The 27204-nt window shown below is 42.2% G+C and overlaps 1 protein-coding gene across 6 annotated transcripts in view; it reads left to right on the forward strand.

Annotated features, from left to right (window-relative positions):
* Window positions 1-27204, forward strand: part of LOC146069168 (ras-related protein Rab-8A) — a 454991-nt gene that overhangs the window by 249924 nt on the left and 177863 nt on the right. For 5 of the 6 annotated variants that reach the window (XM_083179290.1, XM_083179286.1, XM_083179287.1 and 2 more), the window contains one exon: window positions 1312-1401. The exons of the other annotated variant lie outside the window; for it this stretch is intronic. In XM_083179290.1, coding sequence (XP_083035416.1) covers window positions 1312-1401 — 90 coding nt within the window. The remainder of the gene's footprint in view (window positions 1-1311; window positions 1402-27204) is intronic. 6 annotated transcript variants of the gene reach the window in all.

The raw sequence follows: 27204 nt of genomic DNA on the forward strand, positions 1-27204 counted from the left end.
CCCATCAGAGTGCCGCCACAGCTACACTATATATATATATATATATATATATATATATATATATATATATATATATACAGTCCAGACTGTCCGGCACTCTGCTATTTGAAAACCAACGGCTCCGGTGCTCATCCAAAGGTATAACATATATTTCAAACGGTGGATGTCACTCGGAAGTAAATGAAGAAGCAGACAACTGTCTTAAAGCCAACGTTTCAGGGCTGGTGCCCTTTTATCAAGTCTTGATAAAAGGGCACCAGCCCTGAAACGTTATAGTTCAGAGAGAAGCAGTTGAAAAATATATATAAGAAACAATTGGGGTATTTTTTTTTTATTTTTTTATTATTTGATCCTCCCAAAGACAGATCACCCTAGATACTTTTCCCTAGTAATAATTAGCAGTATATGCTGGCCCTATATAAATAACTGTTAATAAAAAAACAATATAGTTGGTAATGGATAGCCCTACACCATACGTATGAAGATGTGATTAAAACATTCTGAATTGGACTCCATCCATACCATGATATGAAATTGAAAGTAATCTATATAGGTGTGTGTAACCTCACAATCTATATTATTAATTTAGGTCTATTATATTCCATTCAGGTTTTAAAGTAAATTGATCCCCCAAGGGCTATCCAATTATCCCTGAAAGAGCTGGCAGTCATTTGGGATATTTTTGACCTGGATGGGGAATGAGTAAAACAAAATCCCTGATGATAACTTACCTGTTTTTGCAAACTTAAGCACAAAACATATGGGTTTGGGAACTTATCATGGATCCTATGTTTTTTGTTGCCGAAAATAAACTGGCTAGTAATGAATTGTCTGAGAATGACCATTGGGCTTAAATCACTTTAAAACCCATTTTTTTGTTGTTGGAAATTTTTGGGGAGGTAATTGAATATTTCCCTAAGAATTTATTAACTTTGCTACATAAATAACACTGCTTCTTAAGTGCAACGCAAAATAATGTATTTATTACACTAAGTAAACAGTTATGTTTTCTTGTGTTTTTTTATTTCAATATTTCAAAATATCTAATAAACAATAATGAAACATTCTGTCAATGTAATTTTTCCTCTTTTGCTTGACAAATCATATACTTTAGAAATAATATCTTGTTGTAATGAAATATAAACTTTTTTCTCTCTCTGCACCACAGTTAATTGCCAGCTACCTACATAAGTTTTCTGCAGTATACCAATGGCTCACAGACTCATGCAGGTGTTCAAAGGATTTTATGAACTGTAGATACGGTGTGTTTGTTGGAGAAAAAAAGTTGATTAATGGTGTGTTATCTTGCAGCATGCATCAGCTGATGTTGAAAAAATGATTCTTGGGAACAAATGTGATGTCAATGATAAACGACAGGTTTCTAAGGAAAAGGGTGAAAAGGTAGGAAGTTGAAGGTTGCTGTAATTTACAGAAACATTGCATTGAGCGAACAACAAATATTAGCGGTTTCCTTTTTGTTTCATTCTCTTTTTTTAATTGTATTATTCAATACTATCATACATATGTGTACATAATACAGAGCATGTGTTACGGGATTATATAATGGAGAAAGAAGTGCAGAAACAAATTGCTTAAAAATGTGACATTTTGCCTAAAAAAAGTGACCTTTTAAAGAGACTACTATTGAATTGCTTTGAAATTCCATATTGGAAAAATATATAATAAATGCTTTTAATATAAGGGTGGATTATTTGTGTAAGGGAAGACTAAAGATGCATACACACTACAAGTATGTCCTGGCTGGTTGAAACAATAATCTGTTAATGTATGTACCATTGGCCATTTTCTTTCATGCACGGTTTTGATTTAACCCATTTATCTGAATGGAAATTTTTGCCTATCTTTACAGTAAATGACTGATTTTTCATTTGCTTTCATAAATTCTCAGAGTTTGTCCAACCAGCCAGTTGGACATACCATCCTGTGTACCCAACTTAACCAAGATTACCAGTTTTTTTTTTTTTTTTTTTTTTTTTAAGTGGGCTCATTTTCCAAGTAATATGTTTTGATTTTATTAATGGGGAACATGGGAATATGGATGGTTTCAATTCTTTTCTAAAACTGATTTGGCAGTGGATGTCCCCTTAAAGCCCATACACACTATAAGATTATTTCCAATCTGGCTGGTTGAAATGAAAACCTGGACATTTCTGGGAACAAATTACAGCCAACCATTTGCTCCCAAAAGCTGAAAAAGGACAAAAGCCGTCATCTGCATAAATTGATTTAACCAATTTGTGTGAATGACCATTTTTCTCTGTATTCCATGTTTAGGAGCAAATGGTCAATTGTCATTTGCTCCCCAAAATTTCCAGATTTACATTCTAACCAGTCAGATTGGAAAGCTAATCTTATAGTGCTTATGGGCCTTTTTTTTCCCTTCATTTAATTTTATCATTTTTATTGTTTATTTTGTGAATTGAAATACAAAGGAACAAAAACAAAAAACAACAAAAATAATAAAGATATGATATAACAAACAGATGCTCATGGGTATTCAATGTCAGATCATGTTATGCTTGAAACTAACATTGAGAACAATTGTAGATATTGACGATTAACATTTATATATGCAGATTACGGAGTGTAAGTCATAGGAAGGGCGTATTTAAGAGAGTAGTAGTTCACATCAAATAAATAGGTACATAAGTGCATAACAGTATGCATTTAATGGTGGTCGGCAGTGAGCCTCAGGGAAAATTGGGCCACAGAAGCTTATATTTCACTGATTGCATATTGTGAATCCAGCCACCTGGATCAGGAATTTATGGCTAGTTTTCCTTGCTAGATATGTAAATTTCTCATGGGAAATGGTTTCTTTAAGTAGCCCAAGCCAAGATTGTGTAGTAGGGAAAGTCTTAGCAAGCCAAGTTCTGGCAATGCACACCTTGGCAAGAGTGCATAGGTTAATCACATAGCACCTGTTCAGAGAATCCAGGGATTCCTTTTCTAGGATAGCCAATATACATACTGCCAGTGAAAGGACATCTCTCGGGATGCCTGTGATTAGGATAGTCTCAACTCCCGACCAGAAATCTGCTGTATGGGGGCATGACCAGAGCAGATGCCAAATAAAGCCTTCCAGTGCACCGCACTTAGAGAACACCAGAACAGGGATGCTACCAATGTGATACAGTATGTCTGGGGTATAGTAAATCCTGTGAAAAATAAAAAACTGGATCTGTTGTGATAGAAATAAATTATTTCTCCTTAATACGAGGCAGTGATAAAGTATATTTATTATGCAAGCTTACAGAGAGTTGGGCATTTCAATCTCTGGCTTTAGGCCAGATTACCGTCTCTTTTATACAATAAGAGAAGCTGAGTAATGCAATAATTAATAATTGACAACAAGGCGTACATATTTTAATGTAGGGGCGTACATAATTCTAAAAGGGGTGTATCTTCATAATCATTATAATTCTCCACGTATTGGTCATCATGGAACCTCCTTGATAATGTAATGTCATGTATATCTTCAGAAGGCGGCGAACGCCACCACACTCGACAACTCTGATACTTCAGAAAGTGAAATCAGTTAGCATAGATGATGAATGATCACTGTCGTTCATAGTCCATAACAGAAAGTTTGTTATCTTCTAAGTTAACAGAAGCCAATGTTAGTTTAAGTTTTCTTTTACAATGTCACCATGCTCTTAATGTCACAATATACGTGGGTTTTATGTTTGTTCATATCGCATGATACTAGTTCTAATAGAAAAAACACAGTTAAAGTCCATTTCAAATCTCCTGACACTGCTTATTCTAAATTCATCTGTATTAAGCTTACTATATATATTCTTAATTTATAGATTCCAATACCAAATATTTTATTTCACTTTATCATTCCACCATGTGTTAATGTCCAATTAACAACTTATCTTAAATAAAATATTTCTAAACCTTAATTAATGGTATGTGAGAAGTGTGACAGCACAAGGAAACATAGGATACAATACCTGGCTGGATGGCGGGGTACCAGCATCCAGCTACAGTATATGTAGAGATGCTCATCTCTACTTCATGTAAGATGTAAATCATAGTGTATTTTACTGAAAGTGTTTTATGTGTATGCATAACCTACAGCAGTTTAAGTAGTCACAGGTGCAAGAACCATTATGTTACCTGGGTTATTATATACTATATCATTGTAATAAAAGTCTTTATTTAATGGTGGGTGACTGATTATTGGTGGGACTTCAGATATTTCTCTTATTACAACTTCTGGCACTATACTATTTTGCTGAATTACTTAATCTACTTTATAACACTAAATTTTACCTATACTGGTTAATAAGTTGGAGGAGCTGAGGCATAGAATGTGCATAATTCTGTAGGAACAGCATAATATAGTCCGCATATAGAGCAATTCTATCTTCTCTGTTTCCTATAGTCATGCCATGTATAACAGGGGATTGTCTAATTAAACAAGCGAGGGTCTCGATAGTCATTGCGAATAGTGTAGATCCTGAGTACATACATTTAACATAACTTGTAAACACTGGACCACAATTCCCATGGATTCCATCCACGGAATCAAACACCTTGGCAGTATGAAGGGAGACTATAACTGTGGAGTGGGACTCCCCATGAGAGGACTGAAGTTGGGTGTAGAGCCATCGCAGGTTAAGAGAAGTGGATTTATGGGGCATGAACCCAGTTCGGTCCGAATGTATAATATGTTCAATGACCCAGTTCAGTCTTATGGCAAGGATCTTAATATCCGTAAAGAGCAGGGAGATAGGACGGTAGGATTCAGGGAGAGCTGGATCCAGAGAGCAGGGAGATCCTTACCCCGTTTAGGAATGAGTACAATCAGGGCCTCGGACATAGAGGGCGGGAGGGCATCCATTTCTAGCAGTTGCTGATAAATGGTAAATAACCATGGAGCAAAGAAATCTACAGTTGTGTTCAAAATTATTCAACCCCCAATGCTGTAAAGGGGTTTAGGGACTATAGTGTACATTTGGAATTGTATTCAGAATGAAATCCTACAAGGACGTTTTTAAGAACCAAATGCAACTAAACTGACATCAATTGTTTATATAACACAGTAGTAAATGTGTATTTTGTGGTTTCTTCATTGCCACAATTATTCAACCCCTTAAAGACTACCACTCTGAAGAAGAGAGGTTAATTCTGGTGTTTTCAATCAGGTATTGAAAACACCTGTGGATGTCACCGAGCACCAATCAAGCATAATAAGCACCAATTAGGCAGCTTTAAAATGACTGTGATACTCAGCTCCTTCTAGACATTTACTTGTGTGGTTACAAACATGGTGAAGTCAAGAGAATGGTCCAGGAAGACAAGAGAAGAGGTGATTTGTCTTCACAGGAAGGGCAATGGCTATAAGAAGATTGCAAAGAAGTTAAACATACCAAGAGACACCATAGGAAGCATCATTCGCAAATTCAAGGCAAAGGGCACTATTGAAATGCTACCTGGTCGTGGAAGAAAGAAGATCCTGACTTCGACTGCTGTGCGCTACCTGAAGCGTAGAGTGGATAAAAGTCCCCGTGTGACTGCTGAGGAACTGAAAAAAGATTTGTCAGATGTGGGTATAGAAGTTTCAGCTCAGACAATAAGGCGCACACTGCGTAATGAAGGTCTCCATGCCAGAACCCCCAGGCGCACCCCCTTGCTGTCTCCCAAGAATAAGAAGAGTCGACTGCAGTATGCCAAAAGTCATGTGGGCAAACCACAAAAGTTGTGGGATAGTGTTCTGTGGACTGATGAAACAAAATTAGAACTGTTTGGGCCCATGGATCAACGCTATGTTTGGAGGAGGAAGAACAAGGCATATGACGAAAAGAACACCTTGCCTACTGTGAAGCATGGCGGAGGGTCAATTATGCTTTGGGGCTGTTTTGCTTCTGCAGGTACAGGGAAGCTTCAGCGTGTACAAGGTACCATGAATTCTCTTCAGTACCAGGAGATATTGGATGAAAATGTGATGCAGTCCGTCACACACCTGAGGCTTGGGAGACGTTGGACCTTTCAACAGGACAATGATCCCAAGCATACCTCCAAGTCCACTATAGCATGGTTGCAGAGGAAAGGCTGGAACATTTTGGAGTGGCCATCGCAGTCACCAGACTTAAATCCGATTGAGAACCTCTGGTGGGACTTAAAGAAAGCAGTTGCAGTGCGCAAGCCTAAGAATTTGACTGAACTGGAGGCTTTTGCCCATGAAGAATGGGCGAAGATACCCGTAGATCGCTGCAAGACACTTGTGTCAAGCTATGCTTCACGTTTAAAAGCTGTTATAACTGTAAAAGGATGTTGTACTAAGTACTAAGATTGAATGTCACTTGGGGGTTGAATAAAAACTAATAATGATGTGAGCACAGAAAAGACATTTGTGGTTATTTCATTATAAACTTAAGTTTATATTTCTCTGACCTACAAGTGCCTCTTTCATGTAAATGTAAGCAAGATGACTGAATGATCAAAATCAATGTCAAACTGGCCAAAACATTCAATTTCAGTGGGGGTTGAATAATTTTGAAGACAACTGTAAGTGTTTTTTTATAGAAATCAACCGGGATTCCATCAGTACCCGGGGCTTTTTTTTAGAGGGGAAGGATTTAACTGTGGTGTTTATTTAGTCCAGAGTACGAAATAGAAGTAAGGGGGATACTACTTACATACAACCTCAGTTCATCAGAACTACAAACCAGCCTGGATTCATACAGCTTACTGTAGATGGCAACAATGGCATCCGCTATGTCAGGATTATTGAATTTGAACCACGGTGCTATTGATGCGGCCTCTTCTAGCTCAATGGGCCAGGAAGCTACCTGGCCTATCCCCAGTAGCGTAGGCTAAGTGGGACGGGAATAGAAGTTTATATTTGGACTTGTCCTCCTGATATGATATCCATTCCCTTTGTGTCTGAAGCCACTCGGATTTTAAGGCCACTGAGCGGTCTGACAGATAAGCGAGCTCTGCGGCAGTACAAGCTAATTCCTAATCTCCCTTTTGCTTTCTATACGAAGCCTTTAAACCAGAGACGGTACGAATGAGTGCCCCTAGCAAATGCCTTAAAAGTACCCCATAGAGTCATAGGAGAGATGCCAGGAGATTTGTACAGAAAAAATTCACCCCATGTGACTTTGAGCTCTATCACAGGAACCATGCGTGCATGCCAGAAGGAATGAAGCTTCCAGACCCTCTGGCCAGTTTGGCAATTGAAATCAAGGGATAGTGTAATGGGGGAATCGTCAGATATACCTCTACTTTTGTATCTAACATGACTAATACGTAGCAAGAGGGCTTTCGTGGGAAGGGCCTGGTCGATCCTCAAAAAGGAGGAGTGAGAGAGGGAGAAGCATGAGTATTGCCATAGATTTGGGTGTTTTTGGCGCCAGGCATCAACTAAACCCATCTCTAGAAGCAGCTCTCTAGGAGCAACTCTGCGAATGGTGTAGAGCATGTGTGAGAGGAGGGGCCAGAGGTGGTGCCTGTCAAGTTGTTGAGTTAAGGACATTATTAAAGTTATCGAGACATATTATTAGGCTAGAGAAGTATAAAGCCAAAAATCTAGCTAATTTTTTGAGAAGGCCATTGGAGTAGGGCAGGGGACATACATTGCTGCTAGTATAACTGAAACTGAATTAAGTGCACATTTTAGAAACACTTAGTGCCAGTCTGCACCCTTTCCATTTTTTGAGTAAGCACGAGAGAGCGCTTGTCATTCAATACGCAAATGTTCCAACTGAGGAAATTAAGCCTAGCCATGAAACAAATACACCAAGAATATCATAAATCAAAGAAAACAAAATACTTACTTTAAAACATATAAACACCCCAACCCGAGTTATGCCTAATTCCCAAACAAGAGCTAAACATCCCAAAAATTGGGAAAGAAGATCAAGAGGTGAGATCCGTCAGATCCTGACGGAATGTGGTGAGGTCAAATTGAACTTGAACAATCCAGTCGGTGAGTCTGGTTGTACTGGCTGAGGGGGCATCCAGTACCTTTGAGCAATCCTGTCGGTGAGTCTGGTTTCACTGGCTGAGGGGGCATGCAGTGCCTGGCTGAGGGGGCATCCAGTACCTCCAATGGTGGATCAGCGGCATCAGAAGTCAAGGGGGGCGAGGGAGGGGAGACAGGGTCCTGTGTGAGGGAGGGGTAGGAGGATTTCTTGTATAATTCTCCAGTTTGGCACCGGCATTAGACGGATGATGGTTTTTCCCCATGGGCACTCTACTCTGTAAAGTGCTGTGAAATATGTATGCGATCTATAACAAACTGTTAATAAATAATAGTGCAGAGGGGAGGGCATGGGGCCCAGGTGGCTTAGCCTGTTGTAGGTAAATGTGGGGCACAAGCAGCAGTCCCAGTATTCAAAGTCTAAATTTAAATGCAATAGATGGTTGGAACAGACTTACCCCATTACATTGAGTAGTGAGGGCAGAAGCATAAGTCAGCAAACTTGTATCTGCATCCCAGGAGAGGGCAGAATGGACGCAGCCCTGTAAGTGATGATCTATATGTCCTTAGAGCCCACAAAGCTGCTGGCAGGGAAGTGCGACCCTCTTGCCACTGTTTATAATAACTGTGGGCCAGAGAGTGTACCCCTCATAAGGAAGTAGCACTGTGGGGTTTGGGCACTGGCAGTGCAGAGGAAGAAGATGGCTATTTCAGAAGCAAGGAGTGAGCGTCCCCCATCCCACGCACCGAGGCTACAGCAGGAGGGGAGAGGACAAACTCTGGGTACCTGGTGTGTGTGGTGGCTCAAAAGTGGTCAGTGGGAGGTCCTCCAGCCCGATCCATGTCAGTGGCGGTGTCTCCATCCCCACAACCACTAAAGGCAGGCATCGTGTCACGCTGTGAGGTCTCCACACATGGAGGTGAAGAGCGGCCCCTGGTGGAAACTGAGGCTTCAGCAGAGGAAGCAGTCGTTCCTCAAACGGAGATTGTAGGTTCCAACCTGAGGGGGGAGCAGGATGTCTTGGAGGAGCACAGCAACTTGCATGTTACTCCACTGCCACCATGGCCACGCACCTGCGTATGGGTATGTTCAGAGGAGTTGCAGTGATGATTTATTCACAAAGTGAAGTGTGCAGAAAACATGGCACCACCGTCTGTTTCCACAGCCATTCTGCATGAGCATGGGTTATTAAGATTGCCCATTTTCAATTTACAGTATCTGCGAGCACCTCTGTGTGTTTGTATGAAGTAGCAAATATTTGTGTAACTGCCAGTGTGCATCTCAGACAACTACAACATTAGAATTTCATTTAATTGATTTTTCATCCACTAGGTGGTACTGGAGAACACATTGGGGAATAGAGGGCCATGACTAGCAGCTTGGGCACTTTAAGAATTATACAAGTGTGGCTGGCTCCTCCACTCTACTTCCCCTCACCAGGCAGACTTAAGGTGCCCATACACGTTACAATTATTGTGTACAATATTGCATCTCATAGCATCTCGGTTTTGCAATGAGATCTAGTTTAAAACGTATGTGCAGCACATACTTTTTGTGCTAGATCTCATCTCATTGCAAAACTGAGATGCAATATTGTATACAATAATTGTAATGTGTATGGGCACCTTTAGATTGTGCCCTACAGGAGCTGGGTGCTGCATTGTCTCAGGGCAAATATAATTATTTTTAAAATGATGTTTATTTTAATACTTATTTTTATATTGAGGACAGACAAGCAGCTTCTGCCAATTGCCTGTGCACCAGGGGAACTGCCGGGGGTCCCCAGCGCCACTGCTTGTGGTCTGCGCTAGGGTCCCCGGCTCCTTGAACCACTGTCAAAGAGTGAATGGATGCTGCTGCAGGTGGCAGCTTGCACCATGGTCCCCCCAGCCCTACCGGCACTGGCCAAGAAGGCAGCATGAGTATGCCCGGCTCCCCATTTGCAGAGGAGTCCAAGTAAATGGCGGTTGTGAGACATGCAGCTTTTTTTTCCCCAAAAAGCACGCCATTGTGGTGGGTGGAACTTAGTGCGACAGAAGGAATCCCAGCATTCCCCTGCATTTCTCCTCGCAAACGGCACCATTTTCTGCAGAACTGTGCATAGGAGCTATGTGACTGCCTTTCTGCCTCTCTCTGCCTCAGAGGGGATCCTTCATATCACCGTTCGCTTCAATTTAGGGCGGATGTTCCTGAGCTTCAGACGGTAGACTCCTTTTTCAAAGCTATCAGAGTTTTGTATGATGATCCTGATAAAGCAGCCTCTGTGGAGGCTTAACTCAGGGCACTGAGGCAGGGTCGTCGTACAGCGGAGGCATATTGCTCTGAATTTCACCGTTATGCCACTGATCCTGCCCTGCAAAGTCAATTCTGACTTGGCCTTGCAGATCAGATCAAGGATTTCCTGGTACAGTATCCGGCACCAGCTTCTCTGGATGATTTAATGCATCCTGTGATCCGGATAGACCGGAGTATTCGAGCGAGACGCTCTGAACAGGAGTTACCAGCCAGTCCTTACCTCGATTCTGTCGGGGAGCCTAAACTTGACAGTGAGGGACCTATGAAGCTTGGTGTCTCTCGCCTGTCAAACCAGGAAAGGGCTCCTCGATGCTCCCTTGGTCTCTGCCTATATTGCGAAGGAAGGGGGCATCTGGTTGGAGCCTGCCCAGAGCATCCAGGAAATGCCAAGGATAGAGGGGTAATCTTCTGAGGCCAATCTCTTTTTTTTCTCCCAATAATTCTTAATTATTTTTTTTTCTCTTTGGGCCTTTGATTACTGCAGTGGGAATCCCATGCCTTCATTTATAGTGGATCTGCAGGGAATTTGTTTACTCTGTTTGTTTGTCTGGGATCATGGCATTTCTCTAGTTCCCCATCCATCTGAACTATCCGTATACGGTTTAGATGGTAATTTTTTACCCAAGGGGCTGATTTCCCATCGTACTGTACACCTTGAACTTAACATTGGGTTAACTCATTCAAACAGTTTAGATTTTTTCATTATCCATAGTCCTTTAGCTCCAGTGGTTTTAGCATTACCTTGGTAAAGAAAACATAATTGAAGCTTTGATTGGCAGAAGGGGGAGTTACAGTGGGAGTAAAGAAGAAAGAAAAGAACTCCCTCTTTTTTGGGGCACAACTTGTAAATTTGATGGTATTAAAATTAACTTTTATTTGGTTATTTATTTAAAATATGGAGGAACCAACTGTAAGTACATAAATATTTCTCCAAACATCACATTGAACATGCAACAGTTGTCAAGAAAAAAGTTATTATTTTTTTCTTTGACAGGACAAACAAAATATTTTTTAAAATAAGAATGCCCTTGCTTCCAATATGGTCTGGAGCAGAGGGGCTCAATCAAATTGATAGCAAACTAGCTAAAATATCCCCTTGCCGGTGTGGTGTCTGGCATGCTATAAGGTGATTTTATTAAACTTGCAAAGTATCAAGTAGAGTAAAAGAAACACTGTTGTTTGGTAGTCTCTTTTGCAACAAATTTATCAAACAGTTCTATTACAGTGGGGCAAGGTTTGTACGTCCTCCTGTCTTCATCTTCCTGTACATGTTACCAAAATTTGTAATTCACTACTTCCTGTCCAATACTTGTCTTTTTCTGATGTTTTTTCTAAAACAGAGACAAAGGTTTTGCCACCTCATTGTCCATAAGATAGTGCCATTTCTCTTCTTCTGCATGCAAAATTACCTAAGGGTTGTTTATATTCTTTATCTTTGCCTGAGGCCAAGTAGAAAGCATATCTTTTTGGGGTATATAATTTCTCCCAGGGGTTTCCAGATGGATCCGGTTAAGGTTCAAGTCATTGTGGACTGGGTTCAACCTTCAAATCTCAAGTCCCCACAGATATTTTTAGGGTTTGCTAATTATTATCGTAAGTTCATCCCTTCAGTTTCGGAAATAGTTGCACCCATCGTAGCTTTGATGAAGAAAGGATCACATGCTTCTTGTTGGCCTGAGTCTGCTATGGAGGCATTTAAAAAATTAAAGATGCCAAAGTATTACGTCATCCAAACCCGGATCTTCCGTTCATCCTGGAGGTGGTTGCCTCGGAGATTGGTATAGGAGCCGTTCTTTCCCAAGTGGATAAGGTGGATGGTCTTCTTTATCCATGTGATTTCTTTTCACAAAATTTCTCTACAGCTGAGCGAAATTAAGATGTTGGTAACCGGGAACTGCTTGCCGTTAAATCCGCTCTTGAAGAGTGGAGACATTAGCTTGAGGGAGCGAAGTTTCAGTGTCAAGATCCGGGTGATTAACAGACTTTCTTACCTTGCAAATGTCTGCACAGACTGTGCCTGCGTCTCAAGCCAGGATGCAGCATGTGTCCTGTGTGCAGTACGGCAGTACTCCGCAATCACCTCCATGTTCTCTAAAGCACAACTGAGCCTGCAGCTGTGCAGCATGTCTCGTCTCTCATGCTGAGTGTTAGTCCTCAGTGCCTGGCAATCTCCCAGTCCGCCGCCACTGCTGCTGGCCACAAGCATGGTGTGTACAAACAGATTTTCCCTCCATAGCCTGACACCGGGGCTGCCATGTTTTTCCCAGTCATGTGTCATTCTGAGACAATCCTGTGTTGTCTGGATCCCTGTCATAATTGCCCTGCCAATCCTGACTTCTCAGTGGGTATATGTATGCTGAGAAATCCAAAACACATTGCTAGTACTTCAATTGTCTCCTGTTCATACAGTTGTGTCTCTCTGCTGCAGTGTGCTTCATTCCAGGTATTCCAGCTCCTGTGATCATGTGTCCGGTTAAAGGTATACTCACCTCATCAGTTCATTGTCTAGCTCCAGTCGATGTTCCAGCCATCATTCACTGTCGATGTTCTAACCATTGTTCCTGCATTTGATGTTCCAGCCATCGTTCCTGCATTCAATGTACCAGCCATTGTTCCTGCCATCTATGTTCCAACCATCGGTCTTGTCATGGATGTCCCAACCATTGTTCCTGCCATTGATGTTCCAACCATCATCCTAGTCATCGATGTTCCAACCGTCGTTCCAGTCATCGATGTTCTAATCATTCCGAGTCAGCAGTATTCCCAGGCAACCCCAAGTAACGTACTTTGCTCAGAGTGTGGTTATCGGCTTATTGCCGCTTATGAACTTCATCAGCCTCAGACAGATGAGTTTTGGATTTGAGTGTGCTGTCTTGTCGTCCACCGTTCTTAGTCTTTCACGAAGACCGGACTGAGTTATGGACAAAAGCGTCATGCCTTCCAAAAGTGGTATCCTCGTTCCACATCAATCAACCGATTGTGGTACCAGCGTTTACAGAGGACTCCAGTGACTCCAGGTCTCTGGTTGTACTGCATGTTCCCAAGATCTAAGTCTCCAGAATGGCTTCTGTTCGAAAGTCTGATGCTTTGTTTATTCTATATGATACAGCGAAGCCCGGTTGGCCTGCTTCCAAACAGAGGTTTTTTTTTTTAAAATTTTAAATCTTTATTGTCATTTTATAAAACATCACATAATTGGAACATTACAAAACATATATTACATTCACAAAGACATACATACATAGTTTAGGTACCAAAACACAAGATAAATATATAAAAAAAATAGAATGGGGAAAAAAAAAATAGGAAGATAATTAATGGCTGATCAACTCATATCCAAATATCATAATATCTACTGGGGAGACTGTAATGTAGATCTTTATTGTATATACTATACCCCTACATCTACTTGCCATAATCTACTATTTTCTTAGTGTACTCAGTGGGAGTGGATGCTAAAGAAAAAAGAGAATAGAATAAATAAATAAAGTGAAAAGAAGCAATCTTCTAAAATGTGGTTGTGTTTAAGTTTACTTTCTCAATATTTATACCTCTTTCATAAGTTTACATGGGTAATGTTAATAAAGTGCAAGAATAAAAAGAGCAAGAACAATTTTAGGTTTGGGCAAGTGTACTTTTTCTATATAGAGGTGACTGTAACCAATAATTCCATATTGAATAATTTTTTTTTTTTTTTTTTGTGTTTCGTGCTTGTGCAAGATTTCTCTCTTGTTCTATAATAAAATTCACCCGTGCCTTCCATACTTCTATATAAGGTGCAACATTAGACATCCACTTACTACCCAGGATTTTGGCAATTGAGACGAGATTATTCACATACAATTTAACATTCCTATCCATATCTCCTGGCACTATTCCCAGTAAACAGCTCTTTGGGGTCAGGATTTCGGGAGGTATCCCAGTACTTATTATATTTGACTTGACGTTATCCCAGAACTCTGCTACCAATTCGCACTCCCAAATTAAGTGCATGAATGTACCTGGGGAGTTACCGCATTTTGGGCAATCTGATGACGCTCTTCCCCCAAATTTTTCCAATCTACTTGCCGACATATAGGATCTGTGTAAAATGAAGAGTTGGGTTTGTTGCACTCGGATCGAATTAGTTGCATTAGTCACCCCCTTCTTTGCCCTGATCCATTCCAACTCGCTTATCTCTCCAACATTACTCACATTTTTCTTTTAACTGTATTAGGCCATCCCTGTTTTTGTTTTTCATTAGTATTCCATATACCTTGGATACTATTTTTTTGTTATTGGGTTATTGGGGGATTTGATAAGCTTTTTAATCTCCGACTCCTCAAATTGCGGGGAGGTATCAGTAAAAATCCCCCCCCCCCCCAGCGCGGTTCTCATTTGAAGATATCGAAAAAAGTGGGTCTTTGGGAGGTCGTATTCTTCTGTTAATTGGAGGAACGATTTTAAGCCGTTGGAATCATATACCTGGGAGAGGAATATAATTGAAAAAGGATGCCATGCCTCAACTATTTGTAGCTCTTCCACTTCCCTTGGGGTGAGGTAATCAACTATCCTTCTTTCTTTATCTATATAGTCTACCTCCAGAATATAGTTTACTTCCTTCCAAATTTTAACCGCTTGCTCCACCAAAGCTAATTCTCCTGAGTATTTTTTCCCCTGTATCAATCTATCCATGGGGGCAATTTTAGGGGTAGAAGCTCTTACCATCTCTCTCACCAAATGGCTACCCTCCTCGGTCACGCTACCCCAAGAATTTAATTGCACCACTTGAGATGCTATATAATAACACCTAAAGTCGGGGAGACCCATACCCCCGTCTGATCTGGATCTCATAAGGTTGTTTAGGTTGATCTTGGGGCGGGTACCATTCCAAATAAAGGAGCTTATAATACCGTTCAATTTCCTAAATAGCGATTTGGGAAGATATATTGGCGACTGCTGTATTATATATAAAAACTTGGGTAAAACCGTCATTTTTACCAAATTTATTCTTCCAGCTGTTAACAACGGCAATCTACTCCACGTTCTTATTTTCTCTTTTAGCCATTTCATTACCGGGTTAATATTTAATTCTATAAACTCCTTTGGGTCTCGGGAAATAATTACTCCCAAGTACTTAAATGTGGTTACCCACTTCAACTGGAGGGAGGTGTCTTGAGTATAGTTGCTCGGGTGCCCAGCTGGAAGAATAATTGATTTCGCCCAATTAACCTTAAATCCTGTATATTCCCCAAATTCCCCTATGCAATCTAATATCATCGGCAGAGTCTCCCTATATTGTTTTAAATAAATTAGCAAATCATCTGCATATAACGAGATGCTTTCTATTTGCTGCATTGAGGAGAAGCCTATATCGCCTGGGTATTGCCTTATTAAACAGGCCAAGGGTTCGATCGCCAGAGCAAACAGGGCAGGGGACAAGGGACAACCCTGCCGTGTTCCTCTGGCGAGACGAAAGGAGGCAGATGTCCAGCCATTGACAGATACCCGGGCAGAAGGATCAGTATATAGCAATTGTAACCACCTTATAAAGTTTGGGCCAAATCCGTAGGCTCTAAGTACTTCCCAAAGGTATAGCCATTCTATGGAATCAAAGGCCTTTGTTGCATCTAAAGATATTACTGCTGCCTGGTTCTCTCTTTCCCCCGTTAACTGAAGGTGAGAATACAACCTCCTGATATTTAAACTGGTAACTTTGCCCTGCATAAAGCCGGATTGATCAGGATGTACCAGTTTGGAGATATATTTGTTTAATCTATTGGCAAGTATTTTAGCCACCACTTTAGCCTCGAAGGAAATAAGAGAGATAGGCCAATATGAATCTAATTCTAAGGGGTTTTTATCTGGTTTCAAAATGACAATTATTTTTGCTTCTGTCCATGACTTTGGGATGGCACCCGACACAAATCCCTCTTCAAGAGTTTTATACAGCAAAGGTGCTAATGTATCTACATATTTTTTATAGAACTCAGCAGTAATGCCATCCAAGCCTGGAGTTTTGCTGGATGGTGATGCTTTAATGGCCTCTATAACTTCTTCTAATTTAAAGGGGGCATCTAACTCCAGGATGCCTACCTCCTCTAGTTTTGGAAGCTTTATTTCTCAGTATATCGTTTTATCTCCAATTCTTGAAATTGCAATCTACTGGCATATAATTGGGTAAAATATGATACAAATGCTTCTCCAATCTGACTTGGAGTATGAACAATACTGCCATTGATATTTTTCATCTTTAATATGACATTCGATGAACTATCACTTTTCATTAGGTAGGATAAGTATTTCCCAGATCTGTCTTCAGTTTGATACTTTAACTTGGTTTTATGCGCCATAATTTCTAAATTAACCCTTCTAATTTCTACCAACCACTCCTCCTTTGCCACTTGCCATTCTGTATATGCTGTCCCTGTCTTATTGATGCAATATTCCCTCTCCTTATCCATACACTCCCCTTCCATTTCAGCAATATTTTCTCTACATTTCTTTTTTTGTTCAGCGATGCACTTTCTCAGGGTTCCTCTTATATATGGCTTAAAGGCGTCCCATACAATGTGTATATCTGCTGAATTGAAATTACTTTCACAGAATCTCTGCCAAAGCTCCGCCAGATCCTTTTTTTGATCTATGCTATATAACCAAGTGGGATTTAGTCTCCAAAAATCAAATCCTCTTTCGTTGGCAACTTCAAGCTCCAGATAAACTGGAGAGTGATCGGATATGCCTCGTGCTTTGTAATCGATCTTACGGACCAACGGCATGAGATCCCTGTAAGTAAGTATCATGTCTATCCTTGAAAAGGCAGTGTAAGTGGAAGAGAAGCAAGAATATTGTACTGCAGTTGGGTTTAGGAAACGCCAGGGATCAATCCATCCCATATTTTCAACGTACTCCGATAATCCCTGATTCCCCCTCCCTTTATCTGCTGCTGTTTTGCTCCATCTATCTGATCTAGAATTTAATACATTATTAAAGTCCCCCAAGCATAGCACGGGGACCTGTGGAGTTTGAGCGGCAAACTCGGTGGCCTTAATCAAAATATTATATGAGAATGGTGGGGGAATATATAATGCCAGTATTAACACTTGCTTAGAATTAATCGTACAATCTAAGAAAACATAACAGCCATAAGGGTCTATAGATACTCTATTGCATGAGAAAGACAGTGTTTTACGTATCAATATCGAAACTCCTTTGGAGGTTGATGTAAAGGGGGAGTGATATGTGTGACCTATCCAGGGTCTCCTTAATGTCAGGAGTTTCTTTCCCTCTAGATGTGTCTCGGACAAACACATCACGTCCACCTCATACTGTTTCAGCTGATTCAGCACCAGAGATCGTTTTATCTTATCGTTTATCCCACGGATATTCCAAGCTAACATCTTTATTACGCCAAACACCATATTTATCATATAACTTGCCACCTACGTGGCCGTATCACAGAATCTTTACCACATCCCCTATATTGAATCAGCCTTATGTTATAATGGTACCTACACATAAACATAAAAAACCACAAGATACAATACAAACTTCCAAACAGAGGCTAGCAAGTTGGCTCTGCCTTACTATTAGGCCGGCATACGTAGTGGGGTCACAGTTTCCTCCTCCTTCAATTATGGCGCATTCCATGATGGTTCTGTAGGGATTCTGTATTTGAGAGGATGATTACAGTAACATCTTGTGTTGTGTCCTGAGAGGACTGGTCCGTTATCCGTTTTGCCTGGCTATTTTATCTCCTGACACTTACACTTGGAGTGTTAAACCTATCTTCTACCTGTTCATTTTTAATTGTAATTCAAGTTTTTCCTGTTTAAGAATAGCATGTTATTTGAACAAATCACCTTTTTATGAGACGTCTACTCCATTCCTGAACAAGGTGAAAGATATGTTGTGTGTCATTCTACATCTGACTACGTGAGTACTGGTACCAGTCCAAAAAAAAAGAAACATTTATGTGCTTCAATTATTATTTGTAGAAGTGAGTGGGGTACTGTTAGAGGCCACGTGAGCAGTTCCAGCGCTCACGCAGCAGCCTCCAAACAGCGTGTCCCGGGTGTTGCCAGGCAACCAGGATGCCGCCGCGTCAGCACACTCAGATGTCCGGTGGTTGTCACTGAGCGCCCAGGATCTTCTGCATGGCCACTTCCTCCCCTGCCGCAGCAGTTGCATAGGCGACGGGGAACGCCAGGCGGCCGTGCTGAGGAACAGGTGCAGCGTTTAGCTCCCCCGCTTTGATTAGCAGCAGCAGCAGACCATTGGTCACGGGTCCTATTTAAACTTCCTGGGCAGGCCGGTCAGACGCCGGTTATGGTTCTGTGTCAGCGTGTCCAGAGTGTTCCCGGTTCCTGGAGTCTTGCTGTTGCCTTTTGATCCAGCCTGGTTCCCTGCATATCCAGAAGTGTCATACCTGTATTCCAGTGTTCCTGTTCTGGTGTATCCTGTCTGCCAGTACCTTGGTGTTCCCGCTTCCCTGCTGTTACCACCTTGCAGATAAGTTGGGGATTTACCCACCGTTATGTTACTGGTAGATCCTTGTTTCTTGCTTATAACATCCTTTGTGTATTGTTACACTGGTATTGCTCACAACATCCTCTGTGTATTGTTAGTCTGTCCTCTTGTTCCTGGTCAGTCTCCATGGATAAGTTGTCCTCACATAACTCCTGCCTGCAACGGAGTCTGGGCGGACTTACAGCCGGGACGCGTACAGGCAAAGCCTAGCTCTAGCACTTATGCGTGGACACTTGGCCAGGGCAATAGTGTTAGGGGGCGGGGCCACCGATACCTTCATAACAAGTACGCACCTATTTATTGAATAATTTAAAGAAACCATGATGTGTTATTTTATAACCACTTGTATAAGTGAGTTGGTGTATGCCTGTAAGTGAAATTGGATACCAAATGCAGGATCACAACATCCTACACAAAGTGTACACTTTTTTTTTTCTTTCTTTCTTTTTACTATGGACCAAGACTTCCAGATTCTTTTAAAAGTGAACTGGAAGATAGCAGACACAGATAAGAAAATTTCCTTTATTATTGTATCACGATTCTAAGAGGTACCCTTAAATAGTAAATATCTAGGTGTGGTGTGGAGTGCACCACACCTAGATATTTACTATTTAAGGGTCTTTGGGAACTGTCCACGGATAAGTGCTAGAGCTAGGCTTTGCCTGTACGCGTCCCGGCTGTAAGTCCGCCCAGACTCCGTTGCAGGCAGGAGTTATGTGAGGACAACTTATCCATGGAGACTGACCAGGAACAAGAGGACAGACTAACAATACTACGAAATCAGTCACGTAAAGTTGAACGCCAATGGCGTAAATCTCGTAATATTACTGATTTCCTCACATATAAGACTAGCTACCACTCCTACTGCAATGCTTTGGACACGGCCAAACAAACATACTACCAATCTCTCATCTCTTCTCATGCCACCAACCCTAAGCGACTTTTTAACAAATTTAAGTCTCTTCTGTACCCTCCTCCCCCACCGGCTACCATCAGTGCACAAGAACTTGCCTCCTACTTTAAGGACAAGATTGATAACATCCGAGATGAAATGGTATGCTCCACAATCTCTAACCCTCTTTCTGCCACACCTGAACCCTCTGGCACTTTCTCTTCGTTTGAGCCCACAAATGAAAAGGAAGTATCCGCACTCTTCTTATCCTCCTACTCTACTACCTCTCCTCTTGATCCTATACCTGCACAAGGCATTAAAAATCTATCTCCTGTGCTTATTCCAACCTTAACTAAAATCTGCAATCTCTCTCTTGCTACTGGTACTTTTCCGTCGCTGCTCAAACATGCAGCGATTACTCCCATTCTGAAAAAAACAGAATTCTGACCCTAACTCTCTCTCTAACTATCGTCCTATCTCTCAGCTCCCATGCCTCTCCAAGCTACTCGAGAGACTTGTCTACTCTCGCCTAACAAACTTTCTTAACTCCAACACCCTATTAGACCCGCTTCAGTCAGACTTTCGCTCTCAACACTCCACTGAGACAGCACTGACTAAAGTGGTGAATGATCTGGTAACAGCTAAGTCTAAAGGCCATTACTCACTGCTTATTCTTCTAGATCTTTCTGCTGCATTTGACACTGTTCGCTTCTCTGACTCTACTTCCTCTTCACTACCTCTGTCAGTCGGAGTTCCGCAAGGCTCAGTCTTAGGTCCTCTGCTTTTCTCAATCTATACCTCCTCGCTTGGCAAACTAATCAGCTCTTTCGGATTTCAGTATCACTTATATGCGGATGATACTCAAATCTATCTATCAACCCCAGAGTTGTCACCAGTGGTTTTGGGCCGAGTCTCTGAATGTCTCTCTGCCATCACATTTTGGATGTCTTCTCGCCAACTCAAACTCAATATTTCCAAAACTGAATTACTTATATTCCCGCCAACTAAGAACAGTTACCATCCTGATATCTCCATCACTGTTGACAACTCGACAATCTACCCTACCCCACAAGCTCGTTGCTTAGGGGTCACCCTCGACTCTGACCTGTCCTTTGTTCCCCACATTCAATCTGTCTCCAAATCATGTTACATGCATCTAAAAAACATATCCAAAATACGACCGTATCTCACACAAGACACTACTAAATCTCTTATCCATGCACTCATTATATCCCGCATTGATTATTGCAATAGTCTCCTAACTGGACTTCCCAAGAACAGACTCTCACCACTGCAATCCATTTTAAATGCTGCTGCTAGGCTGATCTTCCTTGCAAGACGCTCATCGTCTGCTGATCCGCTCTGCCAGTCCCTCCATTGGTTGCCTATATATTACCGTATTCAATATAAAACACTTCTACTTGCATATAAAGTTATTAACCATACTGCACCAGCATATATCTCTGCACTTATCACACAATATCTCCCATCTCGACCACTCAGCTCTGCACAAGATTTGCGTCTCTCATCTGAGCAGATCACTAGCTCCCATTCACTATTACAGGACTTTCATCGGGCTGCTCCCATCCTATGGAATGCCCTTCCACGCACAATAAGACTCTCCACTAGCCTCCAAACTTTCAAGCGTTCCCTGAAAACTCACCTCTTCAGGCAAGTCTATCATATTTAAGTTCTACACGCATAACCCCCTGAGGCACTTATGTATTATATAGCTTCCCTTCTGGACTTGTAACTTGTTGGGACTGCTATGCTATTACTGATGCCTGTCCTTGTGTTTCCCTCCTATATACCTAATAGATTGTAAGGTTGCAGCAGGGCCCTCTAACCACCAAGTCTGTCTGTTACCCAGTTTGTTTTATCACTGTCTACTATTGTAAAGCGCAACGGAATCTGCAGCGCTATATAAGAAACTGCAAATAAATAATAAATAAAACTGACCCTTTTTTTTACACATTTCAAAAGCGCATAGGTTCATCAAAACTTTTTTTAATCAAATCTGACAACTCGGATGTGGATCAGATTGCCCTCCCTGAGGAGGGAGTCCATCATGGCTCTGAGTCTGAATAGCTTTTAGAGTTTCAGGATGGTTCACAGGGTATTTGCGCTCTTTCAGAGTGGGTCACTCTAATTAGTATGGATACAAAACCTTCTGCACCAGTGTCCATTTTCGGACTTTCTGTAACACCTTTAGTTACCTTTCCAGATTCTACTGAACTGAAGGAACCTCTGTTAAAAATCGGAATAAGCTAGGCCAAGTGAGAAATTTCACCTCAGACGGATTCCTAGATTCCCCAAAAAAGGCTACTCTACTATACCTTTTCCACCCGCGATTGCTTTGAAAGAAGCACCGGACAGGTGCTTGGGAACCCTGCTGAAGAATATTTATTCTACAGCGGAGGTCATTCTATGCACTGCATTTGTGTTAAGACATTGGCGGAGGAGCTTACCAGAGGTCTAGAAGAACATAGACCTATCTCAGAACAGGGAGACCTCTAGAGACATGGCGACTTTGGCAGCCAGAATCTGCCCTGTCAGTCATAGACAGACGTTTCTTGTGACTAAAATCTTGACAAGCCTAGCCCTTACATTAGGCCAGGGGTGGGGAACCTTTTGAGGTCCGAGGGCCATTTAAAAAATAAAAATGTACAAATCATCCTGCGGCAGCCGCCCCACGCTCCGGCGCCTGCCGCAGGTTATGAGTCACCAGTCTGTGTGGTCTGGCGGCTGTGGAGGGAGTCTCCTACAGGGGAAATCTCATGAGAGGATGGTAGCTTTCGCAAGATTTTGCCTGTACTTGACTTGCTGTACAGCCGTCGGGCGGGCCACAAAGACAGGCTCTGGGGGCCATATACGGTCCGCGGGCCGGAGGTTCCCCACCGCTGCATTAGGCAGTATTGGAGGTCCTGCCCTTTACGGGCAGTTTTCTGTTTGGAAGCACCACCTCCTAGGAAACAATTTGTGTGGCGGTTCTTTCGGGGATCCTCCAAATTTCATAGGTAAAACTGGAGGTGCCTACGCACACACCAGAGGTAGAGGCAGATGTTCCACTACCTCCACTTCCTCCTCTTCTGCACATGTCCCCTTGTCACGGGACCAAAACTGATAACATGTACTTGGCATGACAACCTTCTATCCCACCCCAGAATTGGAGCTAGTCTGTGGGGCTTCCAGGGAAAATGGGATCAGAACTTTTTGCTCAGATTGCTTTTCCTTCCTCCCAGTGTTTTTTCACTATTGATCTTCCGCCTTCGGACACAGACCAGAACTTTCTTATACTGGCATTTCAACAACTCTTGTCCGCCAGAGTAATAGTCCATGTTCCTCCAGAACATCATACAAAAAGGTTTTTATTCACATCTTTTTGTGGCACCACAACCAGATGGTACCGTACAAAACATTCTAATTTAGAAAAAAACTGAACATGTATCTGGCGCACCACAAGTTCAAAATGGTGTCCATGCACTCCCTCATTGCCAGCTTAGTAACGGCAGAATATCTCATTCCGCTGGACATCAAAGATGCGTACCCATCTACCAGTTCTGAGCACTATTCCTCAGCCTCTCCTAGGCCCCTCTGGTCTTTACAAAAATAATGGCAGCCATATTAGCTGCTCTACACGCTCAAGGGATAAACATTGTCATTATCCCATACGTGGACAGTCTGTTATTAACGACTCCATCCCTGGACCGGTTAACAAAGCCTGCTCACAAGACCTGTCAGTTTTTGCTGCAGCGTTTGGAATTTAGCTGTTTTTTTTTTATTATTATTCTCGTCTGTCTCCGTCTCTGGAGACAGACGAGTCTGGTATGCAGTTCTCCAAGGACTTCAGGTTCTTGGTATCTTTCTCTACTACGCTGTGGCCTCATTTTGGACACAGCCCAGCAACGTGTGTTCATGCAAATAAGTTTTTCTCCTTCATCCACTAGGTGTCACTGGAGTAACAGTGGGAATAGAAGGCGACTACAGGGAGCATGGGCACTTTAAATTTAAATGTGTGGGCCAACGTCTTAGAATGTGCCCTCTGGGAGCTGGTCATACTCTGGCTTGCTCCAGGGCATAATGTAATAGATAGAAAGTTTAATACATAAATGTATTTTAGACATGTGAGGACAGACAGACAGGGACTTGCCGCTGCCTGTCTGCATTGTGGGAGCTGCAGGGGAGGACTCGGCCGCAGCTGCGTGCGGCTCGCGCCCCATTCCCCGGCTGCAGAGACCACCGTCTCCGGAGTAGATGGCCGCCACTGCATGCGGTGTGCGTCCCATCCTCCCTCAGCCCTACCGCCTCCGACCAGCAGCGCAAGATTGTGAGTATACCCGACCCCCCGGTTAGCTGCTGGGGTTAGTGTAAAAATAACGGTAATGCAGGATAAGGTTTTTAAAACATTTGGCGCCATTAAGGAGAAGGAGCTGCCGGGGGAGTGGGGGGGCTACCACGTGGTATGCTCCCAGCGGCCCCGGCTTCTCCCCAGCTTGACTTATCACAGTGGGTGTCCATCTTTCATACTAAGGTGCCGCTGCACATTTCCAGGAGGCTCCACATGCTGTGACTGCCTCCTGACACAAGAACAGCACCCTTCTCCCGGCGACCAGACCTGCTGCAGCTCCCCCAGGTTCTGTGAGCAGAAAGTGGGGTTTTAGAGCTTGGTGAGATAGATGGGCTGTATGTAAATAGCTATAGTGCTCCCTGATATTTACCATAGCGTTGTTTATTAGCCTGTGGCAGCTTCTGCACTTATACTGTCTCTTCTGTCCAGTGTTTCATCCTGGTCACCTGTACTATCCTCCTTGTATGTGTGTGTTTACAGTGTTACTTGCTGATTGTTGCATATATATATATATCTATCTATATATATATATATATATATATATATATAGTCGGGCAAAAAAGTATTTAGTCAGCCACCAATTGTGCAAGTTCTCCCACTTAAAAAGATGAGAGAGGCCTGTAATTTTCATCATAGGTATACCTCAACTATGAGAGACAAAATGAGGGAAAAAAATCCAGAAAATGACATTGTCTGATTTTTAAAGAATTTATTTGCAAATTATGGTGGAAAATAAGTATTTGGTCAATAACAAAAGTTCATCTCAGTACTTTGTTATATACCCTTTGTTGGCAATGACAGAGGTCAAACGTTTTCTGTAAGTCTTCACAAGGTTTTCACAAACTGTTGCTGGTATTTTGGCCCATTCCTCCATGCAGATCTCCTCTAGAGCAGTGATGTTTTGGGGCTGTCGCTGGGCAACACGGACTTTCAACTCCCTCCAAAGATTTTCTATGGGGTTGAGATCTGGAGACTGGCTCGGCCACTCCAGGACCTTGAAATGCTTCTTACGAAGCCACTCCTTTGTTACCCGGGCAGTGTGTTTGGGATCGTTGTCATGCTGAAAGACCCAGCCACGTTTCATCTTCAATGCCCTTGCTGATGGAAGGAGGTTTTCACTCAAAATCTGACGATACATGGCCCCATTCATTCTTTCCTTTACACGGAGCAGTCGTCCTGTTCCCTTTGCAGAAAAACAGCCCCAAAGCATGATGTTTCCACCCCCATGCTTTACAGTAGGTATGGTGTTCTTTGGATGCAACTCAGCATTCTTTCTCCTCCAAACACGACGAGTAGAGTTGTTACCAAAAAGTTCTATTTTGGTTTCATCTGACCATATGACATTCTCCCAATCCTCTTCTGGATCATCCAAATGCTCTCTAGCAAACTTCAGACGGGCCTGCACATGTACTGCCTTTAGCAGGGGGACACGTCTGGCACTGCAGGATTTGAGTCCCTGGCGGCGTAGTGTGTTACTGATGGTAGCCTTTGTTACTTTGGTCCCAGCTCTCAGCAGGTCATTCACTAGGTCCCCCCGTGTGGTTCTGGGATTTTTGATCACCGTTCTTGTGATCATTTTGACCCCACGGGGTGAGATCTTGCGGGGAGCCCGAGATCGAGGGAGACTATCAGTGGTCTTGTATGCCTTCCATTTCCTAATAATTGCTCCCACAGTTGATTTCTTCACACCAAGCTGCTTACCTATTGCAGATTCAGTCTTCCCAGCCTGGTGCAGGTCTACAATTTTGTTTCTGGTGTCCTTTGACAGCTCTTTGCTCTTGGCCATAGTGGAGTTTGGAGTGTGACTGTTTGAAGTGTTGGACAGGTGTCTTTTATATAGATAAAGAGTTCAAACAGGTGTCATTAATACAGGTAACGAGTGGAGGACAGAGGAGCCTCTTACAGAAGAAGTTACAGGTCTGTGAGAGCAAGAAATCTTGCTTGTTTGTTTTTGACCAAATACTTATTTTCCACCATAATTTGCAAATAAATTCTTTAAAAATCAGACAATGTCATTTTCTGGATTTTTTTTCCTCATTTTGTCTCTCATAGTTGAGGTATACATATGATGAAAATTACAGGCCTCTCTCATCTTTTTAAGTGGGAGAACTTGCACAATTGGTGGCTGACTAAATACTTTTTTGCCCGACTGTATATATATATATATATATATATATATATATATAGATAGATATATATATATAGATACCAGGGAAATCCGGCACTCCCAGGGTTAAAAGCTGCTTTCAAATGCTGCGGTGCCTTCCTATTGGGAAGCCCAAATATAGAGAAACAACGGAGGCGGCACTCGTCAGTCTTTGCAAATAAAATCTTGTTTATTCCATTCCGACAGTTTCGGGGTTACCCCCCTTCGTCAAGGATAAGGCAGTACACACTGCCACAGTGCACAAGAACACATTATATACATGCACAAAACATACACTCACCCCCTAATCCCCCCCCCACCCATAATCAGGACACCACAGGGGCTCACCTGTTCAAACTCACACTGCCCAATGACAGGATAGACTGCCCGTCACACCTGTCTGGTCCGTGCTTTAATTAACAGCCAGGAAAACACATGAAGACGCTCATCTATACCGCAGCTCCGTTGCCAAGGCAACTGCAGAAGCGGGACGACGTCATCAGTGTGTACCTGGAACTCAAGCGTGGCCATCACGCACGCAAAGCCAACCGCCAATAGTAGCTGTCAGCCATGCGTGCAATACACCCCCAGCCAGAGTCGGAGACCCTGTGCGCATCGTTGCCGAGGCAACACACATAACAAGGAAAGTTCAATCATGTACAATATCCAATTAATAAAAGTAAACGGTACTGCCATAATATAGACATTAGTAAATACATAGTGGCGGTGCTGTTATGCCAAATACGTGTAAACATATAGAATGCACACAAAAAATACAATAAAGAACAACTTAAACAAGACATCCAATGCCAATTCAAAGGGTGGACATCTGTAAAAGAGAAAATGTTGTTAGATGTACAGATGTAATACAGTTACAGAAAAAATGTAAAATGCTATATGTGGTAATAAACATGTTGTTGAAAACACCTTACAAAAAACATTGGAGACCCATGGTCTCATTCAGGCCCTTGGGGGCCAATGTGTTAAGTACAAAAATCCACCGGCTTTCCCGCTGTAAAAGGGCTTTCTTACGATTCCCCCCTCTGATATTGAG

Source organism: Crinia signifera, chromosome 1 (assembly GCF_055691185.1).
Source record: "Crinia signifera chromosome 1, ASM5569118v1, whole genome shotgun sequence".
Taxonomy (NCBI): domain Eukaryota; kingdom Metazoa; phylum Chordata; class Amphibia; order Anura; family Myobatrachidae; genus Crinia; species Crinia signifera.